The sequence below is a fragment of the Marmota flaviventris genome, chromosome 8, assembly GCF_047511675.1.
Source record: "Marmota flaviventris isolate mMarFla1 chromosome 8, mMarFla1.hap1, whole genome shotgun sequence".
Lineage (NCBI taxonomy): Eukaryota > Metazoa > Chordata > Mammalia > Rodentia > Sciuridae > Marmota > Marmota flaviventris.
In genome coordinates, this window is record NC_092505.1 from 93,826,273 (window position 1) to 93,844,008 (window position 17,736).

At 35.2% G+C, this 17,736-nt stretch overlaps 1 protein-coding gene across 1 annotated transcript in view; it reads left to right on the forward strand.

The window, feature by feature from the left end:
• The window catches only part of Spata16 (spermatogenesis associated 16), a 277,049-nt gene extending 260,449 nt beyond the window's left edge, over positions 1-16,600 (forward strand). Inside the window, exon 12 of the mRNA XM_071614922.1 lies at positions 16,478-16,600. Coding sequence (XP_071471023.1) covers positions 16,478-16,600 — 123 coding nt within the window. The remainder of the gene's footprint in view (positions 1-16,477) is intronic.
• The last annotated feature ends 1,136 nt before the right edge of the window (positions 16,601-17,736 follow it).

Here is a 17,736-nt window from a genome sequence, read left to right on the forward strand (position 1 = left end):
AAGTAATAAATTCCATGGGGGGAGGAAGCATAATAGGAAAATGAAAAGGCCCAAGTGGGGGAGAAAATCATGCAAATATCTGGGGGAGATCATTCCAAAAGAGGAAAGAACATACGCAAACCCCTGGTTGAGTATGCTGGACATGTACAAGGAACAGCAAAGAGGGCAGGGTGACTGGAGAGCAATGAAAGAGGAATATGGTGACATGAGAGAGGACACAATACTTTGCAAAAACAAACAAAAACCTCAGCACTCTAAGATGCCAAGTGGAGAGTTAGAAATCGATTGAATGGGGCAAGGGTAAAAGCAGGGACACTAGTAAGTATGTTATTGCAGTGATCCGGGGGAGTGCTCAGGGTGGCTTGAACCTTAAACCCTGCTGGTGGCCCTGCAGGTGAGAAGTGGTCAGATTCCGTCTTCTATTCAGAACAACAGCAAAAGCTTATTTAGTGAAAGAGGCTAAAACTGTAAAACAAACAAATAACACTCTGAACCAGAAATTAGTAGACAAATTAGGTCTATAATAAATCAGGTCAGATGTCACTTCCTTCCTCTGGGCCTCAGTTTTCTTATCTGTAAAATAAGAGTATTGGACTAGAAGATTCTCAAGCCCTTTATCAGCTCTGAATGAATGGATCCGTTGAAAGCCAGACCACCAAAATTGAACAATAAGAGTTAATATTTACTGAACTCTTAATATATAACAACAGTCTCCTTTTCACTACACATTTTATAGATTCACTAAAATTATAAATGTATTAAACAGAGAAGTTTAGCAGTTTGCCTAAAGTCACACAGCCAGTAACTCTCAGAGCCAAGACTTGATGTGATTTTGAAGCATAATCTTTCTTTGATAGAAGCCCAAGATTTGTGCTGCCTGAAAAATTGAGTGACAAGCACTGTATGATGGCTGAACATTCTAGTATGAGTCCAAGTGGCAAATTAAAGTGACCTCCAGCCAAAGTGAAGTTTGGCCATGAACTAACCCACTTTATAATCAATTCTCAAAGTAAAGTTTTTCAATCCAAGACAAAGAAGTCACCAAGGAATTTTTGGTTTAGTTTATCCTTATAACCCACTTGTGTAGGATCCTGCTTCTCTGTTCCTTTATTTTGCATTTATAGCCAGAAAGAATACCAAGCTTAAATCTGCAAATCCTTGACCTTTAATTCAGCTCCCACTCAGGCGCCCTCAAGCAAGCCACAGCCTCCTGAGAAATGTAATGTGTTGATACCTGTTCCACTTTCAGATTCAACAATTTTGTGTTACTCACCATTGAATCCTGATACCCTTTCAAGTCTTAGGAACTAGGTCTGAAGATAAATAGAAAGGGGGGGCGGGGGGTCTCGAAAAAGCATCCTCCTTCCAGCTGTTAAGTTGGAACACTCCTCTTTCTCCCCACCAAGAATCAAACAGTAAGCAACTCTCTGCAATCAAAAGGAAAAGTTCCTTGTTCTTCATTTACAAAGCTCAAGTGTCTCACTGAGAAGATCAGCATTTAACCTGGTAAAACATATTGTCTTGTACTACTATGCCTCTGGATCACTGATTTGAGACTAAATGAGGAAAAATAAACTTTGTTATTTTAAAAGTAATGAGAGAAATGCTCTGCAATATAATCACGGAGCCTGTGAGTTTTCATGAAGAGAAATGCTACTTTGAAATTTCACCTAGGATTATGACATACATCAATGAATCCTACTGACACGGTGTAAGTGGGTATCTTTAAATCATCCATGTGAATGCATTCAAAATTATTTACCTTTTTGTGTTCCTTTTAATCTCACATCTTTAACTTATAAATCATATGCATTGTCATCATACAGAAATGACATTCACTGATACACTAATTTGGTTTTTTCGAGTCATATGTCACTTAGCAACTTTGCTCCACTCAGGACTTTTGACACAGGCAAACAAACAGGGGAGGATACAAATTTGGGGAATGGTGCAGGGGCAGTCAGGTTGAGGAAGAAGAGATGAAAGCAAATAGGAACATTTTATTTACTTTCCCCATCCGCATTCAAACCTGAACCCTTCCAGAAACTCTTCAGAGAGAGACTGCACACACGGCACTATCATTCACCGGCCAGTCATTTGGGCTGACAAATATGTGGTTGGGTTAGTCCTTCTGAGAGTACTGCTGCCTTTTCAGAGATTCAGCAGTCGTACCATTCATTTGCAAAGCAGTTTTTCCGGCAATCAGGCTTTTCCTGTGTGTCTTGTTCTTTAAGGAGTCTCCGCAGATTTATTGCAATTTGATTGTGAATCTTCCAGCTTCTGGTTATGGGCTTCCTCATTAGCATATCCCCAAATTCCTTTACAGTGTGTGCTCTGAGCACCGCTAAGCAGTTCTGTCCATGGCATAACGCAGCTCAAGTAGGGAAGCCTAAGTGCTCATATTGCTGACCATGCTGAGGAGGGAGGAAAAACTGCAGGCAGGCAGGAAGGGAGACAAGGCCCAAAGAGCTGAACGATGCTAGTCTCCTGGGATAAATCATCACAATTCTCAGGATAAATTGAGTCTGTGCCAATGGATATCCAGGACAGCCCCCTCTAGTGGAGAAGCCTTCAAAAATCTCTGGCAGAATGTAATGATTGAGCCTTGGGGCACGCAGACCTGAAGAGGAGGATCCCATCCTTCAGTGTTACACACAGCAAAGCCAACTGTAGCCTGAGGAGTAGAGAAAGTCAAAAGCCTGAGTTCCATCCAACTCCCTACCACAGTGAAATGCTGCAAATCTAGAAGATGAGTTGCAGTTACCACTTATGCCTATCTCCCTGTCCCTTGACCAGAAGGGGAAAGTATGGAGTACATTTGTTGTATCAGTCAGCTTTCCAACATTGTGACAAAATACTTGAGGTAATCAATAAGGGAAAACATTTATTTTGGCTTAGTTTGACAACTTTTAGTCCCTGGTGGCTTGGCCCTCTTGCTTTGAGCCTGTGGTAGCACAGTTTATCTTGGTAGGAGCGCACAGCAGAGAAGGCCCGTGTTACTCATCTCATAGCTTCTGGAAAGCAAAGGAAGAGGCTGAAGTCCCAGTGTCCCTTCCAAGGGTGTGCTCCCAATATCTAACTTCCTTTCACAAGGCCCCTACTTAAAGTTCTGTCACCTCCCAATGGTACCACAGACTGGTAACTAAGGCTTCAACACATTAGGCCTTTGGGGAGATAATCAAGACCCAAACTGTAGTATTCATTAAACATTTTCAGCAGCTACATCTGCCAATCACCCATTTCCCACCTGTACTTGGCCTTGCCTCCAAAACTAAGCACACCTCTTTTATATCCTTTGTTTACTGAACTACTATCTTTCAAAACTTTGATGATTTGGCAGGAAATTTCTATAGTGGAAGAAGTATTTCTGTGCAAGAGTCAAATCCTAACACGGCTCTCATCTAGGGAGCATGTACCAGGAGCTTAGCCATTTTTAAATAGGAGTTTATCAAAGTGCAGACAGAGCTAATTTGATATCATGCACATGGACCTAATAAAATATTTTGCTACTCAACAAATTATCAAGCTATCTTCCTGTCTGAAGCTTGTTTCTGAGTAACTATAACAATTGAAACAAGCTATAGAAAATTTTACTTCATATAAATAAGTTAATATTGATGATGATGAATGTTATCAGTGATTATTATTGATCTCCTTATGTGCCAAGCTCTTCAACACATTATCACATTTAATGATTGCAACAACCCTAGCATAGAGACATCGTTATCTCTCCTTTGAAAGAGGAGGAAAAAGAGATTTGTAAAATTAACAAAGAAACAAACACAAGTTTGTAGTGCTAGAGTTTGAATCAAAGGCCCTGTTCCCAATCACTCTCTGAAATATTTATATTTAAACAAATGCAATTGCTAAAAGTCAATGGCACAAAGAACACTGACTAACCCAAGCGCAGACCTGTAAGGAAGCCAGTGAGACAGGCTTTGAGTCTTCTTTGTGGCAGTGAGTGGGATAGAAGTATCAGAGTCTATTGCAGGCATCCACCATCCTTCTCTAGAGCACAGCCTACTGCCCATCTGGACACTTACCCACATTGCTTTGTAGCAGCTGCCTGACCAAACCTGAACCCCAGCACCCACAACTCTTGCCTAAATCATACTGATTTTATGTCTTCCCTCAGTAGACACATCATGTTTAGTTTTGCTTTGACAATTCATCATTTTTCTTCTTCCTGCAACTTCAGGACTTCAAGAAAACAGCTAGAAGTCTAATCAGTTACTCAACAAATTACCAAGCTGTCGTCCTGTCTAAAGCTTATTGTTGCTCTGAAGGTCACTCTTCAGCGAGTTATATCTGCATTAGCATTCTGGGGTGCTTCAGGCTTCCAAGGAAAACACAGTTCTATGGTACACATGGACCATAACGTCACCCCAAGTTTTACCATCACAACACAGAAGATCTTGAGGCTGGGATTGGAACAAAGCATCCTTTACTTCCTTCTAAGTTCTTTGCCTGCCTGACCCATTTACAAGCTAATATAGGGAAGTGACTAAGCAGAAATGGGAAGTGCTCATATTATTTCAAATCTGAAAGTGTTTTGTCTTTGCAAAGGTTTTTCAGAATGCATCTTTTAAAAGTTGAGTATAATATTGATTGGGGAACATAGGAGAAGAACATATATCTCGATTGTATTTTTGGACTGAAGAGGAAGTTTGCAGTTCATTCTACAAGTTGCTTCCTTTAAATTACTAAAAGTGTCTTCTTCGCTTGGTAGCCTAGCATTTTATTGCATATATTTTATACAGTTATGCAATTCTTCATAATTCTTGAAAATAACAGAACAACAGCTTATACCACTTCGTGGCTAAATGAACCATAGGACATCTTCCATTCTGTATTGAAAGTGGAATTAATACGGAGTTCACAGCAATTGACTTGTAGTTTATTCAGTCATTTGCAATATACTCATTACAGCTTCCCTATTTTGGAGAAGGACAAAAATAAAAGTAACTTTATATGCAATTATATGGGAAAGTATGGGTCATTTGTCTTTCTATGACTTTCTTAAAATATGCATTTGGAGACGAAGACAAGACACACAAATTCTCTAAACACAAATAAACCCATATCTCTTAGCATTATCAAAACTGTGTGAAACTTACATGTACTCTACTAAAATGGCTTTTTGTTGGAAAAAAGACTAGAGGAACATGAGATGGCTGGTGAAAAGACAACTATGCACATACTTTGGAGAGATCCTAGCCAGAGATAGGGTGAAGTGAGGCTCATCTGCATTAAAAGGAATTCATGATATTTTTGCTTCTTTTGACTTCTGCTGGATAGAACCCTGCCATATCAGTATTAGAAAAATACAACTAAACCATAAAGTTTGAATGTGATCTTGAATCTCAAAACAAAATACCCAAAATGTCCAAATTTCAATCAGAGATCACTCATCAAGACAAGAACTAGGAAGACTCAAGTCAAATAAAGAAGACCATCAATAGATGCTAAGACAGAAATATGAGAAATGTTAGAATTATCTGACAAACATTTTAAAACAACCATCACAAAAATAACCAATCATAAACATACCTCAATGAAAAAATAGTCTCAGCAAGTAAATAAAATCTCATCAAAAGTAGAAGCTATAAATTAGAAACAAATCAAAACTTTAGAACTGAAAAATAACTAAACAAAATTGGGTGGGCTCAACAGCAGAATGAAGGGAACAGAGGGACAAATCAGTGAAATGAGAATAGGACAATGGATATTATCAAATATGAACAATAAGGAAAAAATAGACAAGGAGAAAACTGAACACAACCTCTGGGACCTGGGAGTTAGAGAAGCAAAGAGAACTTTCCAAATTTCCAAAAGACATACAACTATAGATTCAAGAGGTTGAATTAACTCTAAAAAAAGACAAAACCTAAAGAAATTTACACATAAAAGAAATTTACAGAGAACATATCAGAATCAAACTTCTGGAAACGAAAGACAAAAACTCTTGAAAGCAGCAAAAGAGAGATGTGTACCACCTAATAAGGAAAACAACTCAAATAACAGTGGCTTTTTCATAAGAAAATATGGAGGCCAAAAGCAAGTGGCTCAATATTTTTCAAGTATTAAAAGAAAATAATTTTTAACACAGAGTGTTAAACCCAATGAATATATCTTTCAGGAATAAAAAAGAAATCAAGGCATTCTCAGAAAAAAAAAACCTAAAAGAATTTGTCAATAGCAGAGCTACCCTAAAAATAATGACTAAAGTAAGTTCTCTAAGTGGAAAAGAGACAATGAAAGAAAGATCTCAAAATAAAAGACTGAAAGAATACAACAAGCAAACTGTGAGTATAAATAATAAACTTTCTTTTTGCTCTTCATGATATCTGATGATGAAGCAAAAATACTAACATTGTATAATGTGGTTCTAAATGTATATACAGGAAACATGATAAGAATACTGTAAACTGGGAAGAATGAAGAGACATTTGAAAAGTATTGATTTTGAACTTCAGTCACACAAATGAACACACACACACACACACACACTATATATATATATATATATATATATATATATATATATATATATATATATATATATATATATAAATACCTGGAGCAACTACATAAAAAGCAATACAAAAAGATATACACAAAGTATAATTCTAAAAAATGTATAAGTACTCATGAGTAAGACAAAAAATAAAATATAGACTAAGCTCCAACATACCAATAATTACATTAAATTTAAATGGCCTAAACACAGCAATTAAAAAGCAGAAATTGGCACAGTTGATTTCAAAATATGACCCAACTACATGTTAGCTACAAACTTAGTTCAAATATAATAGCACAGGCAAGTTTGAAGTCAAAGGACAGAAAAAGATAGACCATGTAAACATTAATAAAAGAAAAGAAGTGATGACTGATATTAGACAAAGTAGATCTCCAAACAAAGAAAATTACCAGAGACAGGAAGGGATATTCTATAATAATAAAGGGATCAATCCAAAAAAAAAAGATATAGCAATTCTAAATGTGTGTGCACAAACAATAGGGCTTGAAAATATATAAGGCAAAAGTTGATAGGATTAAAGGGAATAATAGACATGTCCACAATTACAGTTGGAGATTGTAGACATGTTAATAGAACAATTAATAGAACAAATGTAAAATATAAAATCAGCAAGGAAACAGAATAACTCAATTATACCACAAACAGGAACATCGGCCAACACCATCTAACCAACATTTATAGAAAAATTCATCCACAAACATCAGAATATACATTCTTTTCAAATGTCCATGTAACATGTAACAAATAGACTATATCCTAAATCATAAATGACCTTAAGGATTTTTTCCAAAACTGAACTCATAAAGAACATATTCTTCAACACAATGAATACAAACTTAAAAGTCAATAACAGAAAAATAACAGGAACTTCTCCAAGGGCTTGAATAATAGTTCATGGATCAAAAGAGAGACTCAAGAAAATTGGAAAAAAATACACTGAACACAACATATCAAAATGTGTGGGACAACATCACTAAGAATTTTATATCACCAAATGTATGCATTATAAGAGAAAAATCTCAAATCAGTTAATTTGAAGCCCTATCTCCAAAACCTAGAAACAGAAAAAGAAAATAAATACAAAGCATGCAGAAAGAAAAATCTGTAATAAAGACTAGAAATCAATGAAATTGAAAACAGAAAAATCGATGCAACAAAAAGCTGACGCTTTGAATAAATCAACAAAGTTTAAGTCATCTGGCAAGACTGATAAAGAAAAAGAAGACACAAATCACCAATATCAGTAATAAAATGGAGGGCTGAGGTTGTGGCTCAGTGGTAGAGCACTTGCCTAGCATGCATGAGGCACTGGGTTCCATCCCCAGGACCACATAAAAAAACTAAACAAAATAAAAGTATTGTGTCCATCTACAACTAAAAATATTTTTTTAATAAATAATAAAATTCTGCAGCCATTAAAAGGATAGGGGAATGCTCTAAGCATTTTTACCTATAAAATACAACAACTTAGATTAAATGTACCAGTTCCTTAAAAAAATGTAAACTACCATAACTTATCCAATATAAGATAATCTAAATAACCCTATAACTATTTATAATTATAAACTCCCCAAAGGGAAATCTTTGAGCTTACCTGATTTCACTGGATAATACTACTATTTAAAGAGTTAACCCTAATTCCACATAATTTTCTTTTTTTTAACCAGTTTGGCAAGTTATCTACATAATTTATTTTATTTTATTTATTTATATTATTTAATTTACTTATTTATATTATTTAAGTTATTTTAAAGACTACAAAATGCTTCCCAATTTATATTATAAAACTAGTATTATTCTGTTACCAAATCAGACCAAAACAGTACCAAAAAAGACAAACCAGTATGTATTATGAATATAGATTTAAAAATCCTTAAGTTATTAGCAATTAGAATTCAGCAATATATAAAAATAATTTTGTGCTATAACCAAGTGGGGATTATTCCAAAGGTGCAAGGATGTTCAAGTATTTAAAAATCAATGTATTCTACTATATTAACAAGCTATGGACAGAAAAATCAACTGAGCACATCAACTGAAGTACAAAAAGCATTTGAAAAACTTCAACACTGATTCACAATAAAAATGCTTAGAAAATTAGAAATGCAGAGGAACCTCTTCAAATTTTTAAGTAGTATCTACAAAAATGCTACAGCTAACATTACCCTTTATAGTAAAAGAATGTTTGTTTTCCCTTTAGGATCAGGATCAAGTCAAGGGTGTCAGTTCTCACCAGCCTTATTCAGCATAGTGCTGGAAATTCTAGGCACTGCAATAAGGCAATAAAAAATAATTATAATATATTTGTTCAGAAATGAACAAATAAAACAAAACAAAAAGCCCAAAGAGCTATGATCTAACTCACAGAAATTAATTCAAAATAGGCCATAGACTTAAATGTAAAACTTTTAGAAGAAAACCAGGAGAAAATCTTTGTAGATGACATAATTGTCTCATAGAAAATCCCACAGGATATACAAAAGACTCAGTGACTTTGAGATAAAAGTTCAAAATTCCATGGTATTTCTATGTACTAACCAGGATTATGGACACTGGAACTTAAGATAGAGTACCATTTACAATTGTTCAAAAAATTATTTAAAAATTTTCAAAATAAAATATTTTGGTGTGAACTAACAAAGCATATGCAGGACTTGTATGCCAAAAATACACAAAACAGTAATGTAAGAAATTGAAACTCTAAACAAATGGAGAGAGAATTAGAAGATTTAGAAGACGTTGCATAGTATACACATCAGTCTCTCATAATTGATATGGTGTTTTAACATAATTTCTATTAAAATTCTAGAAAGATGTTTCATAGGGACAGACAAGATTATGCTAACATTTATATAGAAAGGCAAAGGAAACAGACTAGCTAAAACACTTTGGGAAAGAATGAAGTGGGAGGAATCAGTCTACCCAATTTAAAGACGTTTTATATAGCTACAGTAATCAAGACTTTGTGGTATTGGTAGAGGGACAGACACATAGCTCAATGGAACAAAATAGAGAACCCAGAAATAAACTTATATAAATATCCTCAACTGCCTTTTTTTTTATATAAAGGTGCAAAAGCAATTCAATGGAGGAAAGAGAGCTTTTTCAACAAATGGTGGTGGAGCATATGGACATCCACGGCAAAAAAAAAAAAAAAAGCCCAAAGAGCCATGATCTAACTCACAGAAATTAACTCAAAATAGGCCATAGACTTAAATGTAAAACTTTTAGAAGAAAACCAGGAGAAAATCTTTGTGGTCTTTTTCTTATTAATCAATTAGACTATCAAAATTAAAACCTTATGATCTGTGAAAGACTATTTAAAAGGATAAAAGGACAAGCACAGAATAAGACAAAAGATATGCAAACCACATATCCTTCAAAGAACTAATATACAGAAAGTATAAAGAACTCTCAAAATTCCAATAGTGGCTGGGCATGATGGTGCATGCCTGTAATCCCAGCGACTCCGGAGGATGAGACAGGAGAAATGGCCCTAAACAGTTTAGTGAGACCCTATCTTTAAGCATCCCTGGGTTCAATTCCTAGTACCAAATATAGATAGAGAAACAAACAAATAAAGAAGTTCAACAATATAATAAAGTCAATCCAATTTGAAAATGAGCAAAGATATAAATATCACCAATGTGAATGTCTAGTAAACAAAAGATGTTCAACATCACTAGCTATTAGGGAAATAGAACTACAATGAGATGTTATTTTATATATATGTATATATGTGGCTAACATAAAAAAATAGTGGCAACACCAAATGCTGATAAGAATGTAGAGAAATTGAATAATTCATGCATTGCTAATGGGAATGAAAAGTGGTATAACCACAGTAACAGTAACTATATGACCACAGAATTGCTATCTTGTTTTAAATGGCATATTGTTTTGGTATGGTATGCTTGTACCATACCAAAACAATATGGCAGTTTCTTTTAAAAAATAAATAAATATGCAACTCCCAAATGATCCAAGAGCATGGGACATTTATGTCGGAGAAATGAAGACTTATATTCATACAAAAACCTGTACACAAATGTTTACATGAACTTAATCCGTATTAACACAAACTTTAAATAATATAGCTATCCTTTAAAGGGTGGATAGTATAACCATGGTACATGGTACATCCATACCATGTAATACTACTTGGCATTAAAAATAAACAAATTATTGATCTAATAACCTGAATAAATCTCCAGAAATACTATTACATTACTATTAGTATGTAACTATAGTTACATACTATCTGATTACATTTAGATAACCTTCATTTCTATAATTTTGTCATTATAAAAAGGTTTTTTGTGAGAACTGATTTGTGGTTACCAGGGTTAAATAAGATGCAGGCCAGGAGAAAAATGGGGTGTGCTATAAATTGGCAGCATGAGCCAGGTATGCTGGTGCAGGCCTGGATCCAAGTTACTGGGGAGGATGGAGCAGGATAGCAAGTTTGAGGCCAGCCTCAGCAACTTAGCAACACCTTGTCTCAAAATAAAAATAAATAAAGGGCTGTGAGGTGGAGCTCAATGTTGGTGTGCTTGCCTAACATGAACAAGACCCTGGATTCAATCTCCAAAACTACAAACCCCCCAAAAAAGGCAACACGAAAAGAGTTTTGTGATTTTTGTGGTGATGGAACTGTTCTGTTTTGACTGTATAAATATCAATGCCTTGTCTATGGTAGTCTTTTATAGTTTTGCCAGATGTTAGCATGGAGGGGTAGTGGGTAAACAGAACAGAGTTTCTTCCTGTATTGCTTCTTAGTGATGCATGTGAATCTACAATTATCATTATCCCAACATGAAAAGTTTAGTAATACATACTCAAACCTTCAGATAAACATACCACTGAATGATGTTGAAAACATAATTTTAAATAAATAAATATATATATATATATATATATATATATATGGTTTGTTATAATAAAATACCATAAGCCAAATGGCTTCTAAACAACAGAAATTTATTTCTCATGGTTCTGGAGACAGGGAAATCTAAGATCAAGGCACCAGCAGATTCATTGTCCAGTAAAGTCTAGTTTTCTAGTTTGCAGTTCGTGTCATCTTACTGTTCTTTACACGGTATTTGTAATTAAGAGTTGATGATACAGGGCTGGGGGTATAGCTCAGTTCTAGAGTTCTTGCCTAGCATGTGCAGAATCAATCCTCAGTACAGCACAGGAAAAAAAAAAAAAAAAAAAGATGTTCAGGAATACAGTCTGGCATGGAGATTTTCGCATGTTTTATAACATCTCAAGAGCAGGTACCTCAGATTTTTATGTTGTACTCTTGTGATTAAAATCCTGAACAATACACCAAATCCACTAAATTATAAAAGAGAAATATAAGGGTTTGTCTGTTTGAATACTAGCCAAAATTAAAGGAAACTGACATATTATTAGTAGAAACAGCTCTGTTTCAGAAATTAAGTTTATTTTAGAAATTAATTTCAAGCCTGTTTGAAAACAATTGTAATTCTAATAAGAATTACAATTCAAACCATTATGGATGATAAATATGTAAAAGCATTTGGTCTGGAAATTAAATTGGAACAGAGCAAAGAAACTCATGTTATGAAATCCACTCTGGTGGAGTGAAATGTCTGTTTTGCAGAGAGGATTTTGGTCCAAACTGCTAATCATTGAAAACACATTCATATTCTGTAACCACCATGATAATCATATAAACTTGGCATTTATTCCTCAACCTTCTTTCTTCTTAAAAAAAAAAAAAAAGTCTTTCAAATCCTTATTTTTTAAATTAAAAATGTTTGAGCATCCAGCTCCCAAGGGATGAACATGTGCAAGCAAACCCATTTGCACATTCTTAATCCTCTTTGATCCAGACTACATGGAATCTAATAGGAAGCCCTAAATTCAAGGCCAGCATCTTCCTTCTTGGTATAACTTACCTATGTGTTTAAATCTGAATTGCACTTCTTCTAACTGCAGTAACTGAAACAAGTCCACTCTTGTTCCCAAGGCCCACACTAAGCCTATATGTGTGCAAGGGGGCACCAACCAAGTAGCAACCTTCAAACAGTAGGAAAGGTGAACTTTTGAAAGCATCTAAAGTCATGTGTGAGGAGAAAGCTAGTACTTAGTTTCCTCTCACCTTATGTCTTAAATAATTATATTCATTTGCTAGGACTACCATATCAAAGTACCACAGACTGAATGAGTTAAATGACAGAAATTTATTGTTTCACCATCCTGGAGTCTAAAATCAAAGCATCCATGCACAAGGTTGGTTCCTTCTGAGGGCCGTGAGGAAGAATCTGTCCCATGCTTCTCCCCTAGTTTGGTAGTTTGCTGGCAATCTTTATGGTCTGTTGGCTTGAAGGAGCTTCACCACAGTATCTGCCTACATTGTCACATGAGATTCTTCCTATGTGCTTATATGTCTCCAAATCGCCACATTTTATACAGATTATCAGTCATTTTGCATTAGAATGACCCTAATCTAACTTGATTATCTATATTAAAACCCTATCTCCAGATGAAATCATATTTTAAAGTACTAGGGGTTAAAATTTCAATGTATGAATTTAGAGAGTGGCACAATCCACATTAATTTATATTCAAATCCATAGCAGTAATATTTGAATATAAATTAAAAGGACCTGAGAAACTAGTTGATGACAATGTCCTTACTGTTTAACATGAATTATAATCACTAGTCATACGACAGGTCAGAACCTACCCTCCTACTGAGAACTTCAGTTCCCCTCAGTCAACAGACATCCCCAAATTCTCTATTGGTCAGATGCCCATATCACTGTAATGCCTAGTCTGCATTGGCACATACATACCTAAGAAAATGCCACCTGCCCATTTTGCAAATGGGAAAATTAGACCCAGGATGACCAAGTAGGCTATCTGATCCAGTTAAGCAAGTAGCTTATGTACCAAAAAGAGAGTCTAAAAAAGCTTCTGCTTCAAAACCCAGCTCATTTCCTCCCTTACATACTTACGTATTTCCTTGTATTTTATTTTCCTAAGGGCTTTACAGAAATTTCTATCATTTGCAATCTTCTTCTTAGTTATATGAATCTATTTTATTTTAGCATTTTTCTTTCCTTGACTTAAAAAAAGAAAATAAAGAACCAGCTTTACTAAAAACATGCTGCAGCTCTCCTACACGTCAGTAAGCACAGAAGCTAAAATTGCCTTCCTTCACTGCACATAGTGTCATCCATCTAATGGTGTAATCTAGGGGAATAACCTCTGGTTTGACGATGCAAGTGCTCATCTTTAGGACTGGATGACTTAGATCTAATGTGAACACGAGTTCTGGGATTTTAAGATTGGGGGTATCCTTAGATATTACCCAGACCAACTCTCTCTTAAACCAAATGGTGGTAAAAACTGAAGCTCAGAAAGGTCAAGGGTCTTTCCTGGCATCAAAGAGAAAGATTGTAATAAGTCAAGCCAAAAACAATTCTATGCTCCTGCTGAGTCCTCATGCAGGCACCTTTTTATCTCTGCCTATTTCAAGTATGTTATTCACCCCTTGCCTTAATAGTCTCAAAGCTAAGCAATAGTAATAGAATGGTGGGGTATGAAGATCATGTCTACTTCATTTATAGGGGAGCCTCCTACATGCTGTATACCAAGTATCACTCTGATTGTGAGAAAACACATGGGTTTCTGAATCGCTTCAAATCTATTTTTAGAGAGTAGGATTATTGATGATCAATCATATTCGAGGTTCTGGGACTAGTGGACAACATGGCTCTAGTTCCTGCCTTTGAAGTTTAAATCCAGGTGATAAGACAAATATGTAAATCATCATAAGCAACTAAGTAAAAAACAATTACAATATGCAGAGATGAATGAGTTGCTTTGGGAACACATTGCTGAGACACCCACTTTGCAGAGGATTATAAAGGAGAACTTCCCTGTAGCACTAGTGTTTAATCTGAACTCCAGTGGGTATGTAACAGTGTGCTGACAGACATCTTCCATCAGAGGACGTGGCATAAGGAGGATTAAAGGTACTCAGCTGAGAGATGTACCATTTGGCTAAAGCAGAGGGAGCGAGGTTACATAGTTTCATAGGTTACACGAAACTAGTTCACCAGATCTGGACAGGCCATGTTAAGGGTTTAGGATTCCACTTACTGTATTTAAGCAAAGGAAAGATGTGATCAGAGTTATATTTTTAAGTGATCATCTCGGTATCATAATGAGATGGATTGAAAGGACAGCATGGAGAGAGACCAGGTGGGAGAAGACCATGTAGGCCAGGTGTGACTGTGCACGCAGCGTGTGCTCAAGATCCCCTGACTTAATTCAGTAGTACTCTTTATTCCAGTGACACATTTTGTCTTTTTTTAATGAAAGGAAACTCAGTCAAGTCTACTCTTAACGAAAATAATGCAAAAAAAAAAAAAAAGAGAGAGAGAGAGAGAGAGAGCGAGCAACCACTTGATGGATAATTAAAAATAATTATTTTTCTGTCTCATTGAAGAAAGCTTTTTGTTGTTGTTGCATTAGGATTGTAATTTCAAATTGTATTCAGGCTAATTGCAAACATCTAGTTGTAAAGAGTTTTGATTTAAATAATACATTATCTGTGCAAATGAGTGAGTCATCAACTCAACTAATCCAAGTAACGGCACAGTGTCATCCATTGTGTTTGTGTTCTTATGCTCTGTGTTAATTTTTTCACTTATTAATTTGGTGAAAATTGGATAGTGTAAATGTATGGAATACATCAAATAATGTATTGATTTCCTGAGTGGATCCAAAAACATTCTGCCAAATTATTTTGATGATTCCTGTAATGATGAGGTATCATAAATGACCATGTGCTTTCAGAGAAATTTACCTGGTGTCATTTTTTAAAGGCTTTCAAAAAGGATCCTTTTCACATAAATAAGTTATCTTGTTTTCTTAAGGAGCCCAATAGGCAGTTTCTATAACCCAGTGTGATATAAGATCTAAACATAACATATGGATGAGTACTACCATTTATTATTCTCTTTTTGACAATTTGAATTATCTTTTGGATATTACTCTGAAAGATAAATCAAACTGCTTAAAAGTGGAGCTCAAAATTGGAAAATTGAAGTTCTAAGTGCTTTCATCTTGAGTAGTAAGTGCTCTAAGCTTTGAGTTAACTTTATGACAATGGACTCTTTAGTGAGAGATGTTAAACTAATACAATATGCAGGTCTTGGGAGTCGAAGTTGAGTATGAATTTTTATATCTACCCAGTCAGATGAGAGCCCAATTCAGCATATATATAAACTTCTACACTATAGTTCTTTCAGACAAACAGTATAATACATTCAACCAACTACCATTGAATAATTATGAAAATTTTTTGGAGAAAAACCAATAGGTTTTTTTCTTTCAACGACTATTGTTTTGGATGTCATTATTTTACCTCATTCCTTGGGTGTAGCATTTGTAAAGAAAATGCATTTTTCTCATTTTCCTTTTGACTTAAAGGCTCTTGCCAAAATAATGTAGAATATTCATTTTTTTCGTTCATCTTGGCCCATGGCCTTACAAGTGCTAGAGTTTCTGGTTTTGAAGGGGGTGGATTTATTTGTTTTCTCTCTTATTTTTGATAAAGGCAGCACAGAAAGACTTACCATAAATTAACTTTTCCCCAGCCACTTCTTTTTGAAATCCCTGGTCTCACTGACTGTTAAAAACGGTGTGGTGATGATAATCCCATCACCACTCCACTCCATGAGACTGAATGATAAGGAAAAGCCACATATCCGCTGCATGTTCTCAAGGCAGGGGACCCTTAAATGGAAACATTCTGCCCTAACCATTCCTGTCTGCCAGTTCTGTTTTCAACATGGACCTCTGTGTGTCCTTTAAGCATCCCACCATCTTCATAAGCATACAAAACCCAGGGGAACAACAACAAATCTTATTGTACCTGTTTATTTCTTCTAGATTGGACGAATTGAAGATTTTCTATACCAGTTAGAGGACAGTTTCTTAAAAACTAAAAAGATGAGAACTGCTCGAAGGCAAAAAACAAAAATGAAACGGCTTCAAACGGTGCAGCAAAGCTAGTCATTAAGGAGCAGGCCTCACCACCAGACGTCCCAGGGAAAGAGGCCAGGGCGTCCACCCAGCCTGACTGTCCTCAAGGGCATGAGGTGCTCCATCCCTTGGCTCATGGCAAAGACATTCTATATTCATTAACCTCAGCTGGCATCAATAAATGTTCTTGGCAAGTTTGGCTTGACTCTTGTTCATATTTGTCTTGTTTAGTTAAATAGATTATAAAATAAACATTGCTGTCTCTTTTACCTACCTTTTCTTTCAAAAGTGACTAAGGTATATCAGGTCTACCCAAGAATGCCTATAATTTGCATCTATATTCATGTGTACTCACTAAAAATTATTCACGTATGGATATATGAACAGATGACATAAATGCAAATTTAAAATTACAAAACTGATAATCTACTTTGATCCTTATGTAGATGGTCATAGGATGTTTGGTATATCATCATTAAGGTGTCTCATTCCATTCTTTCTTCTGGGTCTTTTATATTGTTATTTTCCCTGTGCTTTAAGTGACGCAACACAAATTCACATATTTGACAAGGTTGTGAATCAAGTGCCACCACTCAAGACTTCAACTAATCAGCAAGGGGAATGAGACTAGGGAGACTAGGATGAAATCAGACACAGAGCAAAATAAACAGACACAATTTTTTAAATAGTGAGAAAATAAATAGGCTCTCATAGTACACTGATAATAAACAAGAATAAAAAGGAACAAAATAGTGATGAATCTTTCTTTATACAATGATATTATTAAAGAACCCAATCAGTTCTACTGTCATGTATGACTAAATAAATAAATAAATAAAAATAAATTTCAAAGGAAAAAAAAGAACCCAAACAGTAACTTGGGTCTTAATGTATGTTAGATTTATGTAGTCATGGTAATGCAAAATATAAATATGTTTACAAATTTAGAAATAATATAATCAGGACCTTCATTCCCCTGGGGACACTTGCTTAACCCTAACTTTTAACAAATACTTGCCTCTTTCTACCCCACCATATAAGGAAAACCCACATCCAAGGCCAGCACATTGGCTGGAGTTACGTCAATAACAAATTCAATTAAAAACAGTAAATTAAAAAAAAAAAAAACAGTAAATTTTACAAGCTCCCTTTGTTTTAAACTCATA